At 30.6% G+C, this 25,505-nt stretch overlaps 1 protein-coding gene and 1 long non-coding RNA gene across 4 annotated transcripts in view; one reads left to right on the top strand and one right to left on the bottom strand.

The window, feature by feature from the left end:
- The window catches only part of LOC121122229 (uncharacterized), a 76,155-nt gene that overhangs the window by 37,756 nt on the left and 12,894 nt on the right, over positions 1 to 25,505 (top strand). Inside the window, exon 1 of one of the 3 annotated variants that reach the window (XM_040717220.2) lies at positions 11,891 to 12,190. The exons of 1 other annotated variant lie outside the window; for it this stretch is intronic. In XM_040717220.2, the coding sequence (XP_040573154.1) occupies positions 12,067 to 12,190 (124 nt within the window). In that variant the 5' untranslated portion in view covers positions 11,891 to 12,066. Of the gene's footprint in view, positions 1 to 11,890; positions 12,191 to 25,505 lie in introns of those variants that run through there. One more of the 3 variants, XM_040717221.2, reaches the window with a different exon arrangement.
- On the bottom strand, positions 24,110 to 25,332 carry LOC121122230 (uncharacterized). Its single transcript, XR_005865755.1, has 2 exons — positions 25,110 to 25,332; positions 24,110 to 24,939 (listed from the first exon to the last, which is right to left on the bottom strand). It is a non-coding gene; the product is annotated as an uncharacterized lncRNA (long non-coding RNA).

Here is a 25,505-nt window from a genome sequence, read left to right as displayed (position 1 = left end):
ACCCTGATCAACATAGATTTTATTCGTTAACACGGCGTAACTTCTCCAAAACAAAAATATACAATGCATTTTGTTGTCAGCTCTCGATGTTATGACTTACTTTCTCTTAGTCAGTGCTTTGAGCCTTGATTGGTTGAATTACTTCTTTTTTAGCTGTTTAGAATACCCAACCATTATTAAATAATAATTCCCTATTTGGAAACAGTTGGCAAACTACGGTTTCTTTACGAAAGAAAGGTTGTGTGCTACAATATAGTTAAATACGCGTTAAAAAGATTTTAAAAAGTGTCGATTTTCCCTATTACATAAATATCAATTTATTAAAATATACAAATATATTATGTTACGTGATCATATTTTTGGCAGCTTTTAAATATATATATTTAATATTTATAATGTATTTAACAAAAAATCTTTTTCTTTCTCTAGGTAAGATATTTTTCAAGAGTACTCAAAGGGAAAAGAAAGTCTATTTTTTAAGATAAAGTATGTCTTCCTTTTTTTATTTCTTCATCAACATAATCAATAAGATTTAATTATAGACATAAAATACAATTTATCATTTATTTTCATCGAATGGAGCTACTTAACGTAATTAAAGACATATATATATATATCAAAATAAAAGGTATATAAGATAAAAGTATATATGGTGTGTGTCAATATAATAAAAATCATGAAATGAAGCATATATTGGTGGTTTATTTCCCAACTTTTTCGAATTTCAATTACGATTAATTCGTAAAAATGCTGATATTGTAAGAAACTCACTTATAGATAATTTTATATTCCTACTATGTCATTTTTAGGTAGATCATCTAGTTTGAAAGGATACCATTGTTATTTATTTTGTCAATAACGATTAAAATACGGGATTAATTATTATGTTGCAAAGAGTAATTATGATATGTGTTGTTTTAGCATTTAAAAACAAATATACATTTTTTTCTTAAAGCTGTACTATAAAGCAAAAAGAGAGAATAACCTATGGAAACTTTGATTTTATCCTTTCTGAAAATGTATAAAAAAGATGCACACTATACTGAGATCATAAAACTTTCCCAACTTTTTTTGTTCCAAAACACTATTTTATATAAAAAACAACTTATGTGACACTTTTTATAGGTTAAAAAATGTCATTCAAAATTATTAAATATGAAAATATTTAAACTGTCTTCTTAGAATCAATATTTAGTAAGTACATTTTTTTGCTTTTTTACTTCGTAGGACAATGAAATTTTGCATTGGTTATTGTCTTGCTATACGACAACCTTTCCCCTCCAGCCGTAATCAAAATTCGAAAAAAATTAAAAATCAATCCCGCAATTATGCTCATTAAGTTGTTATTTTGTAAAAATGAGTAACATCTTAATGAGTTAAAAGAATAAATAAAAATGGTAGACACTTCACCTATGAATACTTTATCTACAAATATCCACAGTCCTCAAAAAATTTATTATAAATTTGTATATAACCTTTTAAATTGACCACTCTAAATATGTTATTCATGCATACACATGTCAAGCCCCTAGTATCGCAATAAATAACGTGCAGTTTAAATATTTCTCAACCCAATGAACTAACCTCCTTATTGTTAGGCAAGGAAATAAAATCACCAGCTCCTAATCAAATACCAAATATTTGGTATTAATAAATTATACAAGTTGCAACCAAAATATGAGATGAATTATTTTATACTAACGATTTAACGTATTTTCCTGGGATGAGGATCATGCAATAATAAATATTCCATGGATGATCGACATATTAATGGTGTAATTGCTGACAATTTGAAAACATATTAAGAAATATAGTGTTGGATTGCTTTAAAAAGACTGCAGTCCGGTCCTAATAAAATATTTCAGTCGTATGACTTGTCCTTATCGGTCTCCTATGGTTACTACAACTGCTTAAAATGACGTAGTTACTAACCATGTACTTTCATCTGTTCAACATAACCTCTTTTCAAGAGAGTTGGAGTTTAAAGTAGGAGGTGTGTGGCTAGAACTTATTACTAAATAAATTCTAGCTATCATTTATTATTATTTTCTTTGTTTTTATATTATTCAATTCCAGCTATGAGTAAGGAATATTTCTAATCGCACTAGCAATTTCATCTTTTCAAGTCTAAGTTTGACACTCTTTGGTTCTGTATCTTTCAGCATGATGTGTGTATGCTTCATACTTTGGACTTTTTTGCATCGGTTGAACCAGATTTCGTAGAAGAAATCACATATCAAGGCTCTTAATGAAGTTTTTTTAGGCACTCCAACATATTTTTGGTTTAGGTTCTGTGTGCTTATTTTTGCTATGTAATCTCTAAATTAATTTCACGTTAGATCATTTTGACCTTTGCACCAGTATATATAATTATTTCACTTTTTCCTATGGTCAATATGTGTATTAATATAATATTCTAGGCAATTTATGAGCTTTATATTCAAATTTGCAGGATGAGTTAACATACCCATGTATTTTAGCGATAGTTTAAATCCCAATAATCCATTTGAAATACTTATATTGTCCCTGATATGGCTCTTTCTACCATAAACTCTATCAATTTAACATTTTTTTATATTGTCACTCAAGTTTAACTACTTTATGAGTAACTTGTTACACACACAAACGATTAATAAGCATAATTTGTTGATGGAAATTGACGAATATTGGTAGAAGAGTACAAATGGAATCCAAACTTTTGAAAAAAAAAAAATATATTTCAAATTTAATTTTGGAAATTTTTTGGTGAATAGATATGGATTTTTTTTTTTGTAAAAAGCTGTAGTTTTAGAAATTAATTATATATATATGTATAATCCTACGGACGCCCCTGGATATGGATATATAAATTATAACTTTAATACATGTTTATAAATTATCCTTTTTTATATTTCCAAGATGCAGCCATCAATTCAATGCATTATTCATGAAATAAAAATATTATTAATATAAATAACTATACTTATAAATTAAATTTGACAAGGCCCTTTTGTATAGATAAATATATTTATATTTAATAATGGTAAATATTATACTTATACGAATAGAAGAAGGTAATTTTTCTCCCTTTTTTCCTCATATATATGAAAGCTTTGTTCACAAAGAGTACTTATATTTGCATTGTATATACAATACATAGGTATAGTGTTAATAAATACTCAAATATATTTACTTCAAAAAAAAAAAAAAAATGTAGAATTGAAAGGTTGCATTTATTTACGTAAAATACAGAGTTATTTTTCTATTATTGTTACAGAGCAACAGAGTCTTGTGACCTTTTATATGGAAGCTGAAGCTTTAAATGATAAAATACACCATTGGTATTAGTTTTATGAATAAATATGATATTGTACAAAATTATATTTTTTTGATTCAGTTTCAACTTCGACTGTCAAGGGAGAGGAAATTTCACGTATTTGAAGGATCTTGAATGAAATTTTTTGAGTTGATAGTACGTAAAGTAAGCTGTTTCAAATCATACAAGAGTTTGTTTAGGAAAATACACTACGTCTTTCAAAACTTTTGTAATGAAGTAATTACTAATGCGTGTGCTCATTAAAGACGGAGAGTAACAATGAGGGTTGGCATGAGGTTTATAAGTGTGTTTCCTTGTTGGACTCGGACTTCCTTTATAGAAAGTATTCATCCGATGCCATAGAATACAGGGAGCGGGGATCAAATTGTCGCCAAAATATTTTTCTACAAAAAACAACACAAAATATACATTTTTTAACTTTTTGATTGAAAATCAAAACTATGACGAGCATATAGGTATAGAATAGCCATTCATTCGATATAATTAACGTTGGCATCAATAACGGCCTCTGAACTGGCCGCAGGCTCTTCTGACCATCTCATTGTCCATGTTGCCGAATACCTCCTTGATGGAGTCTATCAGGCTGGCCTTGGTACCATGGGGATGTCTGTTGGTATGTCTCTCGACATAGCCCCAGACAAAATAGTCCAAAGGATTAAGGTCTGGAGAGTTAGGAGCCCACAAATCCTTGGTTACGACGTCATAACAGTTCTCGGTTATCCACTGCATGGAGATTTTGGACACATGGCAGGGTGCTGAGTCCTGTTGCCCCACCCAGAGCCTGTCAGATCCCTCGCCATGGCCTTCATGGACCTGGTAGGTTCATTTTCAACCATCTTCTTCACCTTGTCGACAAAGTCGGCGCCCCTGACCTTCCTGTCGGCGCCCTCCTCCTAGGGTGCCCTCTTTATGGTGGCATAAATATCCCAGGTGTCCTCTAGCTTCTTACGGATACCCTGAACCGTAAATTTACTCCTAAGGTTGAAGCAATCGTTGAATTTGAGATTTCATTAACCAATGCCATGACTACGGCGGACCTCGAAAGCTCCTCGTTCCACTTATAGCTCTTTATCTCCTCATATGATGACGGCATGATGCTAACTGAACTACAAATCGTCAGCTGACAAAAATGGCTTTCCTATTTGGTAACCGGTTTTTTTATTTGATAATGTCGTCTTCAAGTTATCAAGGTTTAAAGTAGGCGACAATATAATCCCCGCTCCCTGTACATTATAAATCAAAAGTGATGGGGCGATATATTATGTAGCATTTATATAAAATGGACACATTTTGCATGAAAAAATTGCAATGAAAGTATGCAGCTGCTTTAAAAAGGGAAAAAGATATAAACTATTGTATGAATTAGAGCAAGAGTTTAATTTGGTGAAAAACATAATTATGATTCCTTTAAAATAGGATAACCAGGACATAACAATGAATGATGATAATACGTTAAAATGCTCTACCACTGTCATGAATTATATCCCCATATTATAAGTATTTTTTCACGAACAAAATCTTCATAATATGATGCAAATCCCCTGTGCAATGCAGGCTGCATTTTAATTATGTTGCTAAAAAGACAAATGGTCCAACTTCTTCATACACGGATCTTATTCACCTCTTCCGAGCTGACAATATGGTGAAGCCTTTTCTTTGCATACACTATTCATTTTGTGGGGACTCAAGTATGGGTATTCTACCTGTTTTGTCACCAGGCCTTGTTCCATCCATAGAGAAATAAATTTATAGATACTACAAGATGTACGAAAGATTGATCAAACGTATCAGCTTAGAAGGGGGGTGTATAATATTAATTAATTACTTAATATATTTTTGTTTTTCTTATGGTAATACTTAATCGGCAATTCCAATTTTATTCAACTCTGATTAACATTGATGATGTAATAATAACCAATCAACTTATTTCCTTTAACTGCCCATGAAATCATAACATATCTCCGTACTCAGCGATAAAATAAAGAAACGTTGAAATCGTCCCTTGAGCGGAGCTCTTAATTCAAATCAATTGACCGTAGATTACCCAATTAATTGAGAGAGAGTATTCTGATGGTAGGAAGGGATACTTTTTCTGTTTGATAGTGACGTTGACTTCATTTGTACACGAGCAATACAAAAACCAGAGGAAATAAATGCAAACAAATACATTTTTTGCAATATGTCAGTCGCTTTACACGAAGCATTGAGCGTGTGTTCAGGGTGCACTCTATATAGTACTCCCTGATGTATATCATATCATATTTTATATCTTAGAAATAAGAATTCATGTATTTATATTAATGGCGTTTTGCGACTAGCCTTGAGTGTGTGAAGTGAAGGTTCTTTGAGGTAGGGTTCTAGAGATTAAAGTACTCAGTATCTCATCTGTCATAAGATTAGATTCTTATTTTTTTCTCAAGCCGTTATTATACATATTTCATTATTGAGGACATAACAAATAAATATTGAGTAACTACGTATAAGTGTGCAGCTGGAAAAGAGAAATTAACTCTGGGGATTTCTTAGCGAGATAGTTACCTTTTATATTATTAGAGCAAAATATGTCTAGTTGACGAGAATTACTCCGGAAACAACGACTAGTTATTTTATAAATTATAAATTCAAATTTAAAATCATATTTGAGGCGTTAGATAAATTAATAAAAAGGAATACCCTATTTCATTTAATTATGTAATGCCCCCTAACTAGAAACCGCCACACCACTTTGTGGATAAGATGCAGTAAAAAGAAACTCATGGATAAAAAAAAATCAATAATGCTTATCCCCTAGGTAATCAAAACATCATGACCTTACATGACGGTCGGAATTGAATATTTACAATATTTTATACGCATTTTTGACAATTGTCTTCCAGAGCGTAGTTGGACATCAAAATTAGGAAGGAACCCAAAATTATATGTAATTGGCTTTTACAGTATAAGGCCTCAAATACTATTTACATTTTTTAGTGGCTTGGCTTACGTTTTTAACATTTTGAAGAAAGGCTATAAAAAATGGTGTAATTTCTCTTTGCTGTTGTTCATCTTCAACAACTGCAAAATTGTCGAATTAGTTCATTATGTTTAGCAAATCTGTTATGTCTAACGCCATCTTGTTTGAACTGATCATACTTATACAACGTTAAATACACATAATTCAAGCCAACAAACGTAAAAATAATAGATTTCTTCAAAATACAACTGCTATGTATATTGCTAGTTTACTCATTTCCCATACATGGAATAAGCGTAGTTGTTATTTACATCTTATCTTCTTCATTTATTTTTCAAGCATAATATGTAGTCGCATATATTATAGAATGTTATTATATACTTTAAAAATGTATTCACAACTTTTTGCAACAAAAAAAAGTCTGGTATTTATTATTCTCAAGTGTTTTAATATAAATTTTGTATGGTACGTGCCTATATGAAAATCTCAGATATTGTACATACTAGCAAAGACTATATGCTTAATTAGTGTAGTTAATTATTTATGAATGAATTGCTTTAAGGAGAAAAGTTTCAATGTGAGTAGAAGATGGCCAAGGAACGCGCACTTGTATCAACTCATCTTTCAACAAAGCTTGTATGCAATGAATAGGTACATAAACATTCCGCCTACCTAATTAAACCTATACTCATAACTTGTATGCAAATACAAACAACACTCTTAATTGAACTACATGACGTCATATAGTCACATAAGACTCATATCATGAATGAATATGTACATTGTTGCTAAAAATATGACCACTACGGAATGTAAAAGTACAAGACACCAAAAATGAACTAGAAAAATGAGAGCCATTTTTACTTGCGACATATTCGGGGAAAAAACATGATTTTAATTTCAGCTGGTAACTAAGAAGGATGTACAGTGTGAGAGGTAAAATCGTGGCCTTGACTTTCAATCATTCTGGATTAATTTAGGTTTAATATTTTAGAATGCTAGGTTGCGTTAATAAAAGTAAGAACTATTCCAGTGAATAAACAATAAATAAAAAAGTTTAAAAAAGACCAGTTGTCAGAAGTCAACTGCTCTCAATGTTCGTGATTAGACTTTGAGATGGCATGAGAAGGATTTGGGAAAGGCTTTTTATGTAGGAATACATCGACAACTGTTTTCAACTGCAACCAGCTCAAGAGAGGTCAGAAATTGTTAACTCGCTTAAGGGATAATGGGTCAACAGGTCTGTTATGTTTCCCAGACTGTTCCTCTTCGACTATTCCAATTATGATGTAGACGACAATAGAGCTTGTGTTATGCCTCACCAAAATTTGTATGACCACAAGGCCTCCGTCAAGCAGCAGTGGGTCTCCATGGTTTTTTTACTCAAGTCAGAACTATTGCAACAACAGGATTGGACCTCTTTCCACACCACAAAGAATGTGTGAATGGTAGAAAGACTATTCTGAGGAATCTTTCACTTATCTTGACTTTGCAATGTAAAGTATGCCCAAAGTTGAAGTGATTGCAGTTTCCAGACTCACCAAGGACTCCCTCATGGCAGTTACTGAGCCTGCATGGCCAACATTTTCTGGAAGAAGTTGCATGTACTAATTGCAAATCGATGACAAGGCCTTTCTGTAAATTTGTTCAGAACAAGGCCTTGTACATTGAATCAAATATCGGTCAATTGTAGGTTAATATTAAACCATTAGAATTAGTTATAAAATACATTGTCTTATACCGACTATAATCTCTGAGTTATTTAATTTTTGTCATGGAATTTTATATATGTAGCCTGTCATTGCAAAAGCAGACTAGAATCATGTTTCTCAAAATTAAGTGTATATTACATTTGTACTCTTTTACGAATTATCGTCAATTTCTTTAAATAAATTCTTCTTCTGAAGCCTTTGCAAATTCATTTAATGTTGCCAAAATGTATCATTACAATTAAAAATGTGTTATTTGAAAAGAGGCATATGGGGAACAGTATAAGTCTGGTAAACTCAATAAACTTTTTAAACTATAGCAAAAATTACTGGGTATCCTAACTCCTACTATAAATTTGAATAATAAGCCTAAAATAGACCCAAATATGTCTATGAAATATTGGGTTTGTGAAGTACAAAAATAAATAAAGATTTACTACTTTTCTTGATTTTGGCTCAAGACTGTAATTTACGTTGCCGCAGCACATCTGGGGCAACAACTCACATACATACTGATTACCCATTAAAATGCCTTGTACATATTTATGCTATGGTGCATGTATTTAATTATGATATATCAATTTAGTTATTCGTGAAAGCACATCTGTTTGAGATAAATCCTACATTACTTTGATTGAAATCATTTGCATTATTTCATTATGTATGTTGAATGTACATTTTATAGTTATAACATATTTACGTCAGACTTTACTTTAGAGGAAGGTCAATGGAAAAAAATCAAAAATTTATTGAGTTCTAACGTGTTGTAGTTGACTGGAACTGCACGTCAAGAAATGAGGAAGCTTACATATAGAATTAATGCTTTGGTGCATCATATTATATTGCCACTCCTTTAAAGTGCAATGTAATTATACAGTCTACTTATCACTTACAAATTCGACTGAAAAAGCAACAACAACTATTGGTTGTAATCTAAATCAATGGTTCCCAAGCTGTGGGACTCAATCCTAATATCATGTGGTCGTTAATTGGGGGTTGAGACAAATATGAATATTATAACAAACACGGTGCAAACTATTTTAAGACTATTATATAAGTTCCTACGGAGACACTAAATGTAATAGTTCCACAACGTCATAGCCATTATGGAACATGTTTGTTGTCTGTTTCGTTTTGGTTGCCCTACCTTATTTTGTATGCCTCATCAGTATTACCAAATAAGTCGATTTCCGGCTAAATTTAGCCAAATTTGGTAGCAACTGGGCAATTTTTTATATTTATTGGCTAGATTTTGTAAGAATACGGTGTCATTGGTGGTACAGATTCCTGGGCGGAAATTAAAGAGGCTTGAGGAGAGACGCTCTGGACTATTATTAAATGTCATGTTAAAGCTTTACAAAAAAAAAAAACTTTATTAATAATTTTTATAGCTTAGACTAATGTCTATCATAATTAATTAATGCATAAAAATGATGAATGCTATATTTATGAACAAAATAAAGCACGTCTGTCTCCTTCAACCTTTGAACTACATAAATGTACCATCTAAAGATGACATCACAGAAAACAAAATCTTGAATAGGTTATTTTTTTTTTACCATATCACAACTTTTTGGAATTAGCCATAATCAAAGTTCGAAAAAAGAGGGAACACGAAGACCCTAAAGTACTGTAAATGTGAAAAGGGATGCTCAGATTTACTTGCTCTCAATAAGAATGAAATAAGGGAATAGGATTGATATATATATATATACATAATATATTCTACGAATAAAGTGAGTGAATTAATTTTTGTTGGTATGCTGTAGATAAATGTACATATAATAATCTAGAAGGAAGAAGAGTCAATAAGACTTCGTAATGGTTCCGGGTTAAATGTGTATATTCTTCTTCTTTTATTGAATGACTTAAATTGGATTAGCCTTAGGGATGGATCCTATACATTCATTGATATTGTATATGAATAACATATTATTAACTGTATCTTGGTTAATTGGATATTTTGATAATTTTAATATAGTTAAAATACCAATAATAATTGAAGACCATATTATAAAATACAAATCATGAAGGTTACAGACCAAAAGGTTTCGAGATCTATAAAAAATAAATAATTTCGATATTATTCATCCGCCAAAATATTTTCTGACTTCATAGTTCATGACTAACCTTTTTTCTTACAGCCATCAAAGAAACTATCTATACTTATATATTTTTTTGGGAGGGTGGGGTACTTGGTTTTTGGATTTTTTGTTAAAAAGTTAGAAGTATAAATTTTTTTGGAGATTTAAAAATCTATTCACTATTCACAATAAATAAAAAATTCCTTGAAAAATTTGAAGAATTCCATTTTTGGAAAATTTTGATTTTTTTTTTTTATGGGGGGCTACCTAAAGATGACCTTGTAGAAACATGCAATTTGCAAAGATAATTTTCATATCACAACTTTTTCGCAATACCCCAAATCAAAATTCCAAAATAGTTGAAAAACAAATAGCTCTATAGTACATACAGGGTGTGTAACTGAAATAGGAACAAATATCAGTAAGATAATATTTCATCATATATCTCAAGAACAAATAGAAATACAAACTTGAAATTAAGTTTAATAAATCAGCATTTAATTTTTTATATATGATTCCCATTAGCTGTGCCAAACAACTTCAAAACAGTTCTTAAAGACAGAGCAAATCTTTCAGATGTAAGCCTCATCCATTTTGTGCCAGGCAGGAATACTGAAAGCCTTCAGTGGGAGGTTCGATAAGATCTGGCTATGAGGGTGGGGGGAGGGGTGGGGTTTGCAGGATGCAGGGCAAAAATAACAACATGAATTAGACTCCTTCCAAACTTCGGACTCTAATCCTTAAAGTTTAACAAAGATGCCTCAAATATGTCCCTAACTGCAAATACAGAGTGGTGATTCATTAAAATCGGAATACTATGAATTTAAACTTCAGCAAGATATCATTTATTCATTAGCAATGGAATTTCAAAAAAAATATCTATTAATAGATGTGTTTCTGAGCTCTCTTAATCATTATAGAAGCTGCCCTTAGTGGCGATGATAGCTTCCAGGTGGCGGTGGAAGTCTTGGTACCCAATGCGGAAGTAGTCTATGGTCATGGCGTTCCATTGCTAGCTGACTGTTGGTTTGAGGGCCTCGGTATTTGAATAACAGAGTATACATGCCTTTCCCTTGACCTACAACCAAGAAGTGTAGTCGAATGGATTGGCATCAGAACTTTAGGAGGGCAAGAAAAAAGAGTTCAAACTCCTCAATCAAAAGAGTTTTGCAACGGAGGAGATGGTTTTTTCACTAATGGTGTCAAAAGTGGCCTCTCCACCAACTTTTTTGATAGCTCTTTGGACATTATGGTGTGAAACACACAGAGAGATCTCATGCACGGGCCCTTATGCAAGGACTGTTTTAATTCATCTCTCCTAGTCCAGTTTTGGTTTTTTTACAGAGCCATTATTCCTCTCCAACGGCTGTTGGCGTAGACAGTGTTCTTGGAGACGCCCAACTGCTTGGAGTGCGTTAAAAGAAATTCGTAGATCACGTTCAAGTGTTATTTTCTCGACTTGCACGCAAGAGCTTAAGATTGTTTTGTTTTGTTTTTTCCATGATATTTATAAGTAAAAATATATTAAAAAAAGTACCTCACAAATTTCAAATTTCTAACTATTCCTAACTTTTTATTTTTAACCTTTTATACTGTTTCAGATTTCGTTAACGCACACTGTAGTATATAGTATTATTGGTTACTTATAGAATATGTAAATACTATATACATACATATTATATATATATAAACCCTTTCAAAATTCGTTTCCTCAGCGCTGTTCCTACAACACGTTAACAGCATAGAAGAGAAGAGATGTACTAAATACGCGGGACGCACGTCCCCCCTCTTTCATCCATTTTTTTTTCTTTTTTTTTTACTATATACCACTAAATGATCAACCATTCTTTTGAAAGTGTTTTTCAGTATTGAATGTGATCTCTGACGACGAGTGACGACGTCTTCTTAAATAATATTTATTCAAGGTTTATCTGTATCTTTTGTTTTTTGTGCTAACAAAAGAAATGTAGTGTTTTGCATCAAGGAGCTACAACTAAAATTAACATGTTATTATACAAGTACCTAGTCATATGGACTCTATTTTTGCCGCTCTCTATTCAAGAGGACGATGAGGATGCATTACTGACTTCAGAGTCCCCTGAAGGAAGGACGATACTCCTCAAGAATGGTAAGAGAGTATGATGGTCTTTTATCTTGACAAGGGCTCAGTTTTTGTAATTAAAAAAAAAAATCCAGAAATTAAAATTAAATTTTTTTATTTATAATTCAACAGCTATTTACAAAAATAGTAATTTTTTGCCAAAAAAAATTAAAAATAAGTAGATATTTACAAAAAATTTCAAGTATTACATTCTTTGCTCTTCGGCATAATTTGCCAGTATGACGAAAACATATTCTAGTAAAAAGAAAAATATCGTAATAGCGGGGCTACTGCCCCTTCAGCCCACCCCTTATGGATACGCCTGGTTTAGCAATGTTTGTCATCATCAATCAGGCTTAAGAGTCTTCGACTCCACCTCTCTTTTATTAATGATTAAAAAACCCTGATATTATTATATTTTCTATTGTCTTCTTATATAATTCGTTTCAATCCCTCCCCCCTCCCCTCTTCTAACCCATTCCCTAAAATAACAAAGGGATACCCATTATATATTTATATTATATCATAAGGTAATAATATTGCAATGCTTTTTTTACTATTATTTTTCAATCTATCGTTAATAACTTCAAGTGTGGGCACAGATGAATACCTCTTCTTAAAATAGTAATGTCTACTCCCATATATTGTACATTATATTGAGTGTGGCCATCACCACAAAAAGCAAGCAAGAATGATTTTAAGTGTGGATTATACTTGTATTCCTTGACGAATTATGAACAAACGGATAAAATAGATAGGATTTATTTAATCAGGATCAATATAAGGCTCTTAAATCAAATAAAGGTTTTAAAGCATAGCTGAAATTCTTAATTATCTTATCTTATATCCAAAATTTGAAATATAAGCATGTGTCCATGAAATATTGGTCTATAAGTATATCAGAAGTAAAAAAAATATTTTTGGATTTTCTTCTTCCTTTTGTTTTTTTGTTCAAGATTATTTTTATGTTGACACATCACAAATATATTTACTTACGAGCCGACTAGTTAATTTTTAAGGATCCTGAGTCAAGCCTTGAGTAGGTTCCCACCGAGTTTAAGCCTACAATTCCAAGAAACTACATGAAAACAAGACTGAATCAGTTAGCATCATCTGACTGACATTTGAGAATAGTTTGAACTCTGCTTGCGAGTAGTCAAAATAATTATCCTACATTGTAGAACCCAAAATAGAAATGTTAATATTGGATTACAAGGGTATCATTTTATTGGTTTTTTAATTTCTTTCAATTTGCTTATACAAGAGGCCCATTAAATAAACATAAATTTTAAACTTAGCATAACTAAGATCAGAGTAACTTTTTTCAATGATGCTCAGTTAGTTACAAATTGGTCTTATAGGGATTACATATTATTCCTTGTTCACGGGATCCCATACATTTTATTATTACAAATAAAAGCACTTCTTAAAAGAAAATATTATTAATGACTCTTTTAGAGTTAGCTGTTCAATTCTTTTCTTTACGAGTCCGAATGCTTTTATTTATATGTACAGACCTATGTAGTTTTTATCCTTTGTTCATGATGGATGGTACAATTTGGTTTGTTCTATTTTTGTTTTATTTCTAGTCCTAAAATTATTTGCTGCTTATGAGTACAACGAAAGGCCGAACTTGTGATTAACGATCATTTGATGGATTAATAATAATTAATATTCCTTTTTCATATTATATATCATATAGATTTGTTTGATTGCTATGAATAAATAACTAAATGCATGTATTTGTCGTTGAAAGGACCATGCTGAATGGAAGATAAGTAAATCATTAAAGAATGATTTACTTATGAGATAATCGATTAATATAATTATCTCTCCTTTTGAGTACATGTGTAATCCTTATATAACCATCTCACATGAACTGAAAAGCCATCTCTGCGTAGCAAAAAGTTTTCTCAAACTCTTTATAGCATATTTATGTAAAAATCCAAGGGTTTTCTCGTTAAAACATACATATTATATATATGATTGAAATATGCTTTTAATGTAATAATAAGTAATAGGAAATTTAAGGAAATGTTCAATCGTATGGAATACATTTGATGCTCGAACATGCATGTAGGGAAATGTATGTTGGCTTTAATGCCTAGAAAATTCATTTGTATCATCATGCTACTAATTTATAATCCATTTTCTAGAGCATAAACATGGTAAAGCTTATCCTATATAACGTAAAGTTAGTGGTGTGTATATACAAAATTTCAGAGCTGGGCAGTGTACCATTTTTAAGATTTGGTATCTGTACCTCCATATCATTTTTTCAGAGAGTATGTTTATTGTTACCCCCCTCCTCTCTTTTTTATGCCTGATGTGTTGCGAGTTTACTTGGGTTGTGAAGCTAATCGACAAGTCTTACTGAATAAAAATCTAATACTGAAGCTTTAAAAAAACTTGTGACCCATTACTACTTTTTATTAGGGTAGGTTTTGAGAGATCAAACGAATACCGATACAAAGAGGCACAATTAGATAGCTAAAATTCAATATTTGTAGATTTGATTATGACATTATTTCATTTTAGTCCGTACCGAATATCCAAACCATTTATTTAGATGGTTCTGTATCCATACGGAAGTACGGAGGAGCTTTTATGTTGCGAAACCCCCTGCTCTGCTTAATTTACATTCTATTTTTTGTCAACTACCTATTTGCCTTTTTATTGTTTTGAGCAATGATTGACCATACTTCAATTAGCACTTGTTATCCTGTGTACAATTTTCTTAAATTCGATAGTTAGATGAACTGACTAGCATTGTCTATATTTAAGCCCTTATTCGGGTTATTTTGAAAGGAAAGGTTAGGAAGTATTCACAATAAAGATACAATCGTCTAATTAAGCATTAATACATACGTCACGGATTGTATTATAAACCAAAAAGGGACGCCTTGTTGGACACATACATATAAAACTTTTAATATAGCTTATAGAAAACTCATCCAATGCCATACTAAAATAGTTAAAATAACTTAATTGTTGTATTTCTAAGGGCAAGGCCTTATATTCTTATAAAATGGGATTGTTTATGCCTTTATTAAAATGGCCAATTTCCAGTATGATGACGATACATTTTTTTTACATTTTGATACTCTGTGCATTGCACAAAATTAATATAATGCATTGATTGGTCTCTTCTGAAATTATGACAGCATGGATCAAGCATCCCAGTTGTCGGCATCTATTAAGTATAGTAATAACTATTTGGGAAATCAAAGTGAGTAAACAGAGAAAAAACGTGATTTAAAGACCTTAAACTAAAACTTAATTAAGATTAAATTATTTTAACCTCACGTTTTTATTACAGAAAAAGATAAAATCCACTCAAAATAATATTAAAATATCCTTTTTTCAGTTTATATACGTTATACAGTGAAATTATAGGGCCAGCCAAAATTAATTTTACAAATGTACCCGTCAACACAAAATCATGCAAGAATTTTTTTTCTCAAAATTTAGTGAAAGATTTCTTGTGTACTCTTCGGCAATTTATCGTACAAATCTACCCATAAATGATTCATATTAACCATTTAGGGTGTGTCACAAATTGCACTTAAACTAAGCCAAATTGATTGTTACCCTAACAGAATAAGCAATGGACATAATATTGTCTTTAGAAAAGGGTTAATTGGGGCAAATATAAGTTTTTAAATAAAATAAAGGTTATAAAATATCGCAAAAGCATATGGGTATCTTATCTCATCCCACAAAATTTGATTAATAAGCCTATAACTGACTCAAGTATGTCTTTAAATATTGAGCTGCATTAATACATTAATGGGCTGAAAATTCCGAGGCTTTACATTGAACATTTATTCTACAAATAGTGTTGCTACTGAATATACATACAATAATTATGATGTAGAATATTCAATTGTTATTAGTAGAAAATACATATGCAGATTTTTGGAATTAAATTTTTTGGAAAATAAAATTGAAAAATTAAACTGGTTGGAAATTTTTTCAAAAATCTACAGCTTTTCAACTATAGTAAAAAAATTTAAATACTTTGAAGTTTCCAAAAAATATTTAAATCAGTAACAAACAACAAAAAATAAATTTTTTTGGGAAACATATTTGAAAAATTATATTCAGATATTGATTTTTTTTTTTTGAAAAATCTATAGCTTTTCACTAAAAATTATATTCAGATATTGATTTTTTTTTTTTTGAAAAATCTATAGCTTTTCACTAAAAATTAAATTTTTTGGAATTTTTTGTAGAAAATCAGTAGCTATTCAGAGAAAATTAGTTTTTTGGAAAATAAAAATGAAAAATTAAAATTGTTGGAAAAAAAATTCAAAAATCCTCAGCTATTCAGATATTAAAAAAAATTCAAATATTTAATTTTTATAAAAAAAAATTTAAAATCAGTAGGTAATAACAAAAAATTATTTTTTTTGGAAAAAATATTTCAAATATTAATAATTTTTTTGCAAAGTCCATTGTTTTTCACTAGAAATTAAATTTTTTGGAAACAAATTTCAAATATTAAATTTTTTTTGAAAAGTCCATAGTTTTTCACAAGAATTTTTTTTTTTTTTAATTTATGTTTCTGCTGCATATTTACCAAAATAAAAAAAAGTTCTCTTATTTTGCGCAAATTTCTACATCCTGACCATAAAATATTCTAGTAATTTTTTTTTTTTTCGTTGGAGGGGGGGGGGTTCTGCCCCTTTAGCCCAGTATCAATTTTACATACTCTTGTATCAAATAAAATATCCATAATAAAGCTCTTACATAATACATAAGAATGAGGTAAACCTATTTTCTATCTAGACCTTGGGGGGGGTCCTCCCTTGAATCCACCTACCTACCTCCATCCCTATATTTGTTTGTATGTAGGTAGGAAGCCCTTTAGAATCTTACATACAAAAACATATTTCTACACATGACCCTGATTGATTAAATGTGTCTTCATTGGCCTTGTTTTACGCGCCACGGCGCGTAGAACGTTATTCAAACACACAAAGTCTTATGTTGTACAGTATACATATTATAATAATTCCATATAATTACGTCGAAGGAGACAATAATGATTACAATCATTGATGACGTAGTCTCTTATGAGTACGTGATTTGCAACTAATTATATTACAGTAATTATTTATTTGAGTAGTGATTGTATACAATGACATACATGAATAATAATTTAGTATCTTCAAAAACATGATAATATTTTAACTCCCACATTATTCAACTTTAATTAAATATTAGTGTTAATTATGAGACTCGATCCAAGAACCTTTTTATTCGATTCGGTCATAACTAATTTTTTCTAGACATATTTCGACCGATACAGACCAGGATCTTATATCGTTGATAATATTCTTTTATCTTTACTATCCTTTCCTCCTTTATTACAGAGGATTGGGGCTGATCTAATCAAACGTTATGAGTATTATTATTTCTTTACTTTAAAAATACTTGAAATTGTCAGGGTTACCATGTTGATTTTAGAGGTTTTTTTTTTAAATATCCATAATATGCCCGATCTCCATCACTACTCATGACTCTAGCGTAAATATTATCAAAGGTTTGTTTCATATAATTATGTAGAAGGGTAGAATAATGATAATAATCGTTAATGGTAAAGACTCATATATCTACATGATTTGCTAATATTTAGTATCTAACAATCAACATTGTTATCAACTTGTCATTAAGCCAGAATATTTCACACAATCATATATAAAGTCTATCAGAGTCAGCTCCTCTTCCGGAACGATTATTCGTGTAGTGTATTCAACGTGAAAAAATCTTCTTAATACAATGCAAACATATACAAAAAAACTCCAATGTGAATATTTAAATATAAATAGATTCAGGAAAAAAAAAAGGTTTTTTCATCAAGGCTCAAAAGAGTTTGTTCAAGAACTCCCCCCCCACTTCCCACTAAAGAATAACGCCCTGCCCTTGAGGTTTTCTTTATCAACATACACATTATAATTGACTGGTTATTAGAATGGTTATTTTCTCAAAATGTATGAAGAACGTGTTCCAAAAATGTTTCTTTTTCTAAAAAAAGGACGAAAAAAAATATTGAGTTTTAGCCTTATTGATCAATGTTTAAAACTAGCACAGAGCATTTGAAGTTATAATTTAAAAAAAAAGTTAATCCAAGTTAAGATAGAGCATTTTATAACTAAAGACTAGTTTAGATGAATACAAAATCTATTCAAAGTTAATTTATAATAATACCGTAAAGTGGGTATTTGTATAACACAATCACATATGAAGTATTACTGTATTGCATAACCCGCACTTTTCCCCCTAAATTAATTTTTTTAGGGAATTTGAATGTTCATTTTGGCAGCAAATAGAAGGAAAAAGACAAATGCTTAAGGATATAAAGGGTATTGGACTGGTTCTTAAAAGGTTTAGTTTTTAATATCGGCGAAACATAGTCCAAAAATATTCAATTTTGAAAAAATGTAGAAGTTTAAAGTTTGAGGAATATCCATCAATATTAAAAGGATGAACAGAACTCCTTATGATATACGTTTCAAAGTTTTATGGAAAAAATAAAACTTCTATTTTAAAATAGTCAACATATTGTCAAAATATAGATGTGAAATAAATAACTATTTTAGATGAATAAAGATTTTTTTTTTTTCAAATTTTGCAAAAAGTTTTCTCCTAACATGATTTTATCGTAAGACAAAATGAAAAATAGTAAATTACAACATTATGGGGAAGCTCTAAACAATTTTAAATCCGGAGCAAGCTTAATCCTCAATATCTATAGGTATTTATGAAAATGTACCTATCAGATTTAACTGACAAGATAGTATAATAAATAACACAAAATCCTGGAGATATCCTCGAAATACAAACTCTGTGTGGCATTTATTGTGTGCTTACGTACCAGTTGCACGCCCAAAGAGATAATTGAGTTTACATGGCTACCCAAAGCAACTTTTTACGATGTTGCCAAGGCATTCAAGGAGTCGGATGGGTTGATATAATCTTAAAGGAAGACTCATGATCGTTCTTAGAGCAAACATGCATTCCATTTCATTTGTGTTTATCCAAAGGAATTTTGGCCTCTGACCTGAACACTTGGATTTCTATATGTGAGGCGTCTTGAAAAAATAGTTCAACAAATCTGCAGATAACACTGTTTAATCCATAGGGGATTTCATTCGTAAGGCAGTGACCAAAATGACCAAGGAGCTTATCCTCAAGGTGCATGTTAGGTTAAGGGCTAGGTTAAGGCTGTAAATGAAGCTGGAGGTGGTTGGGCTGAATGATTAACTTCACAATGTACCCTGTCATGTAAGAGGGAAAGAGTTGTGAATTGCTGAATTCATTTAGGGAAATATATTAGAGTATACACTCCCATTTGAGAATTATTTCTAGCTTGCTTTTGTATTGACTGACCACATTAATTTATTTCCTAGCAAAAAGAACATTTTTGTACTTTGTTCTCTCACCATGTAAAAAAAATATTTTATTGAAAACCAGTCCAATAGTACAAAATGTACCCATATGAAATGAGTGCTTTGCATTAAGTTAAAATTGACTAATTGCATTTAGTTTGTATGTTTGAATATATTTGCAAATTTGTGGACTAATACTTATATAACTGTATCATGTATACATCAAAATAAATTCTTGTTTATATATTGCTTAAGAATTAATAAATTATATATTTATTTCATGGGATTATGGTGGTAAATCTTCTTACAAAACATCCTTGGACTTGTAAGACGAACGAATCAATAGGACATAACAAAAGTAGAATCATTAGCAAAAATATGCATGTTCAATATTTGTAACTCTGCAAAAAATAGGAATTAAAATCATTTCAAAGTCATTTGTCAGCATTTGATCTAATATACATGTATGGGCAAAACGTATAGAAAAATAATAGTTTAAAGGGTAAAAAAGGAAGAAGGGTTGGTGTTATCTTTTTGGTTTCGTTTTTGTTCATTCTCTAATATGTATGTCATGAATAGGTTTACATCTCCTTCAGTTTGAAGGATTATAATATTTTCCTGCAGTATTGCTAATTTAAGCGTAAAAGGTTCTCCTCTTCAACAGAACAATTCATTTTTGTAAATCCTATAGCAAGATGGTGATGTTAACAAGGGTCTTGATTCAGTAGACGTTCCACCGTTTTATACATTATTTATAGCGTCCAGGGGATATTCTCCGGTGTTTTATGGGTTAAATCAATTTTCAAATTTTCAACATGTAAAAAGAAATGTTTGAACTAGTGAGGCTGATTGGTTTTCATGTTTCAATACACAACAAGGATTTTCCATGATAATAGAAAAATATAAAATCAATTTTTTTGTAATATGAAGAAAGATCAAAGTCTGTAATTTCTTTTTAATAAAAAAAAATTAAGATAACAAAGAAACATTTAATCTTCAATTTTACTTTTTTCAAAATATTTGTCCTCTAACATCGACAATAATTGGACTACATCTTCTTTTATTGGAAATCAAAATATGGACACCCTAGTTAAAGTTGCAATAGTAGATGCCCATTGCCAATTTCAATAAAAACCAATGTCAAAGGAAAATTGAATAATAATTATATAATAATACTGGCCTTGACTCGACCTCAGAAACGGGAGCAGGTATTGATGAAAGTCTCCTTTGCCAGATTCTGGAATTTCTCGCTGATCTTGTTCATCAGCTCGGTAAAATGAACATTTTCATTCAAATAAGTGTACATTTTCTATGTAATCATCCCATCATTGTCCCTTAAGAAACTAATAAGTAGATTTGTTTTTCTTCAAATATAAATCATAAATAATTATATTAGATAGTTCTATCATTGGTTTGCAAAATGACATACAATAAAATATATTTTATCCTCTTTTGCTTCACCCGAATCAGCAATTATTGATAAACAATAATTAATCATTACAATATATTAGAGGGTAAAGTAGTGTTAAAAAATTGCAACATGTAAGAAGAAAGTATAATGGCATTTAAATGTTTTAAATGCAACAACGTTCAACATTAGCACGTTATAGTTGAAAAATATGGGGGGTTGGGGCCAGTTATTTAAGGTTGGTTTGACTCAGACACGCCAAAATTTAACAAAATATACTTATATGTATCGGCTATTGTTTGAATTGATTTAAAGATGACACTAGTTTGTAGTTTTTCGAAAATTTTACCCATCAAATGTTGCAACTGTCCCTGAAGAAGGTTTTAATAGCTAAAAAATCGAGTTTAAAGAATAAGTAACTAGACTCTTCATTCTTAACTTTCAATGTATGTATTATGACTAATTAAGATTAAATAAGAGGATGACCTGCAGTTATACTATAATTACATATATGTAGCAATTTAGAAGAAAAACGTTGAGCATAGATTCAAAGCAGTGTCAAAGGTTCCATTCTAAAAAAGTGTGATATGAAAAAATGAAATGATGCTATTTAAATTATTTTTTTAGAAGGAGCCATAACGGGCCCAAAATAAGTCCTTTAAATCAAATAAAGGTTTCAAATTACATTTAAAATATTGGGTATCTTATCTCATCCCAGAAATATGAATAATAAGCCTGTAAATGACTCAAATAATTCCTTGAAAAATTGTGCTGTATATATATATAAATGAAATACAAAAATGTATTAGGATTTTCTCCTTTTCTTTGATTTGTGTTTAAGACTATTATTATGTTATTGTACGACATATATTAAATCTATAGAGTAATATCTTAATTTTTTATGTACCTATCATATGTGGCCTATCAGTACAAAAAAAAAAAAAAAGAAGGATTTTTCTCAAAATTGAGTGAGTATTACATTTTTATCCTTCTACGAATTATTGATTTTGAGTTGCTAGTGAGAAATTATAATAGTTATTCATTTTTCCACAAATTGCATAAATCAAATGGCGCAACTGTTCTGCAAGTGGGAGTTAAATTATTCAAGTTTGAGATATAAATTATAAAAAAAAGTTATACATACCAAAGTATAACTTTAAATAACTATACCCTTTATTCTTAGCTTACATTGTATATATTATACCATATAAAAAGATATAATAATAAGATTTATATTATAGTATGCACAGAGGATTACTGCATGGCTGTTACCTGCAATTACAATATTACATATATTGATGTTGCAGAAAACACGTTGAACATAGACAGCGGAATAAATTAAATGGTGCTATATCAAACATTTTTTTTATAAGGAGCCATATCGGAGGCAATATAAGTCCCTTAAATCAAATAAAGGTTCCAAACAATACCTATACTCCTTAAGTATTTATAATCATTCCAGAAATTTGAATAATAAGCCTATAACTGATTAAATATGTCTATGAAATATTGGCCTGTATTTATATATGAAGTACACAAATATATTAGAATTATCTCCTATTATATGTCCCCGGTCAACACAAAAGCAAGATAGAATGCCTTTTCTAAAAAGGTAGTGTGTTTTATTCTTCAACGATGAATTATCGTCAAATTCTATTAACCGATTATTCTTATTAAACCTTTGAAGGCGTTGCAAATTCACATAAATTACCCAAAATGGATTTCTTTAAATTGAAAGGTCATATAGGGGGGTCAATATGAGTCTATTAAATCTAATAAAAGTACTAACTATATTTCCAATTCATGGGTATCGTAACTCATTCCAGAAATTTGAATAATAAGCCTATATTTAATTTACCTTGCGCTCTCAAAAATACCCGCCCTGTTTACAAAGAAAAAGAAGTGAATGGATGGATAAGTTTTGGAGTATCTTTTTCGTTCAAGGACATTATATTCCAAAGTAAAAAACTAGTAGGAGGAAATAGTGAAGAAGATGACGGTGTGCTAAGATAATACATAACATAGGATTTAAAATGATGTTGAGGGAATATAAGTGTACATTTTCTTATCAAAAAATAAGTAAGATACCTACTCGATATGGGAATAATATATAAGAAGTACAATATTTATACTCAGGAAGAGAATTTGTGTTTGTCTTTTATCTTCATACCATAGGGATTTGATGGGAAGAGCTCCAAGGATTTACATACATTCATGTTTGCTCAATAAATATTACAGAATGTGTACGTTCGAGCTTGTTGACTTCTCGTTCTATCTAAAGGGAATTAAAAAAAAAAAAAAAACAGGAGAATTTACTGCCCCATGACAATTGTCAATTTCTTGAAAGCCCCAAGGCCCTTAAACCCCATTCATACTTCATTTAAAAGAAAGTAAATACATATGTGAAATGATGATACATTAGTTATGATTTTACTCTTGTTTGGCCCTAGAGATCAGGGTAAAGTTGATTTAACATATTAACGGAGTCAAAATTCACTTGTTTGCGGTGACCGTATACTAGGAACTATTCATTCCAAACTTAAACCAATACAAAAAACTGTCAGATACTAATAATTTCACTATTATTGGCCCTTGGGGTCTGCTCCGTTGTCACTAAGACCCATAAAGTATTTTTTCCACTAATACATTTGAAACCCTATTTATGAAAGTTTGTGTTATAAATAAATGTTAAAGTCCAGGTTCATCAAGAAGTATTCTTCCTTACTCTACATGTTCTGTCACCTTGTACACAAGGATCTAACCCAGGTCTTCAGCCTTGCTAATTTTATTGGCTTTGTGGCAATTGGCCAAAAGAGCTACAACATGTTCATGTTGTATTTTCATTTTTTTTCTTAACATAACAAAGGATATTCAACGTGTAGAACTTTTTTTAAATGCCTTGTTTCATTCTTTTTGATCAACTAGTACTTGGATAGATATATTTAAGGCATCCTTGTAAATTGCTACAAAAACGTATTATATAAAAATGATATTTTGGGCCTTAGCTTCATGGGGGTCTGACCGCAGGGGCAAAAATTGGTGCAATTAGTAGCATTTGACAAATTTCTTTGTACTTAGTATCCAATATAAGGAACCAAAGGGTCTGAATTGGAAGTAACACTATAATGTTGCATATGAGTAAAATTATAACAGCAGATATTTTAATATGGTTCTTTATATGAAATACTTGAAAGTACTAAACTACTCAATACAGCACTATCTTTAGCTATTGGGGGTTCATATACCCCAATATATTACATAACATTTTAGAACACAGTTAAATATATTCAATGCAATGAAGATCAGGAGACTGGTTAAGCTTCTCCGTGACCTTATTTGTCGCTTCGTTCTTATATTTTGGATCACTGCCGTGCTGGAATACCCATTACACGGCCGATTTATAGTGCTCTTGGCTGTGAGAAGGAGATGTTTACCCAAGATTTCCTGGATTTGTTTGTTCGATCCACTTTTCAATGAGGTGAAGTCCTCATTTCTTTATAGGAGAGAAAAATCTTTCCAAAAAATTAATGTGTCCTCCTACATTCTTGACGTTGGGAAGGTGTTCTGAGTGCTATACTCCGCATTTATCTTCCTCTAAACACTTTTTAATTTTATGCATAATAGAATAGGTGAAGGTAATTCATCTCCTTACTTTTTACTTTATTTTGATAATAAAATTAACATAGTTGGGATTATCAGATTTAAATGGTTCCAAACGGTTTTCTGGCTAATCTTTAGTTCCAGGGGAATTGAATAAGTTTTTACATGTGGGTTCAACTAACAATTTACATTATTTTATTGATATTTTCGGTATTACAAGTACGGAATAAATGGAACCACCACTTTTCTGTTGGATTCGATACTGTATTGGGTCCATAAACAGTACAAATATTTTTGGTTCCCTGCTCCACCTTTTCACCTTGGTTGTATTGATACTGAAGAATGTTCCTCTTTTTCCCTTCCATTTTTGAGTGCTGTAATAAAAAACTGGCTCTTTCAAACACAAAATTGTAAATGAACTTTTTTTAATTGTACACTTAACCTTTAATTATGTAATATATTAATCGTGAGATATGGCTCACAAAAGACATCGAGCAAAAAAACGCTCAGAACTTTTTATTTAATCTAATTTAATGTTACTCACTGTTAAAATAAATCTACCATTAAAATAACAAACTGTTATTTTCCTATGATTGGACAAACTTAAAAAATTGACAAAGGATCAAATACTTTTTTCCCTCTGTAAATGGTAGAGTTTCATATTAAAGCGGCTTTAAAAGGCAAAATCGTACAACAAAAACAACATCGATTTCTAACTAAACGGGGAATTACTGTATTATATAAATAAATATTTATATATACTTGTTATGCTGAACTCGTACATAATCTAAATGGCTGCGAAATGCAATAAATAAAAGCACGAAGCAATATTTTATCCTTGTTCGTTCATGTTGTATGTATTGTATAGAAGTGTAGAGTTATAAATTCCAATTCTCAAATATTTTTTTGTTTATGATTGTATGTATATTAGAGTGGGTTG

This window comes from Lepeophtheirus salmonis, chromosome 7, assembly GCF_016086655.4.
Source record: "Lepeophtheirus salmonis chromosome 7, UVic_Lsal_1.4, whole genome shotgun sequence".
Lineage (NCBI taxonomy): Eukaryota > Metazoa > Arthropoda > Copepoda > Siphonostomatoida > Caligidae > Lepeophtheirus > Lepeophtheirus salmonis.
This window is presented reverse-complemented; position numbering and strand designations above follow the sequence as displayed.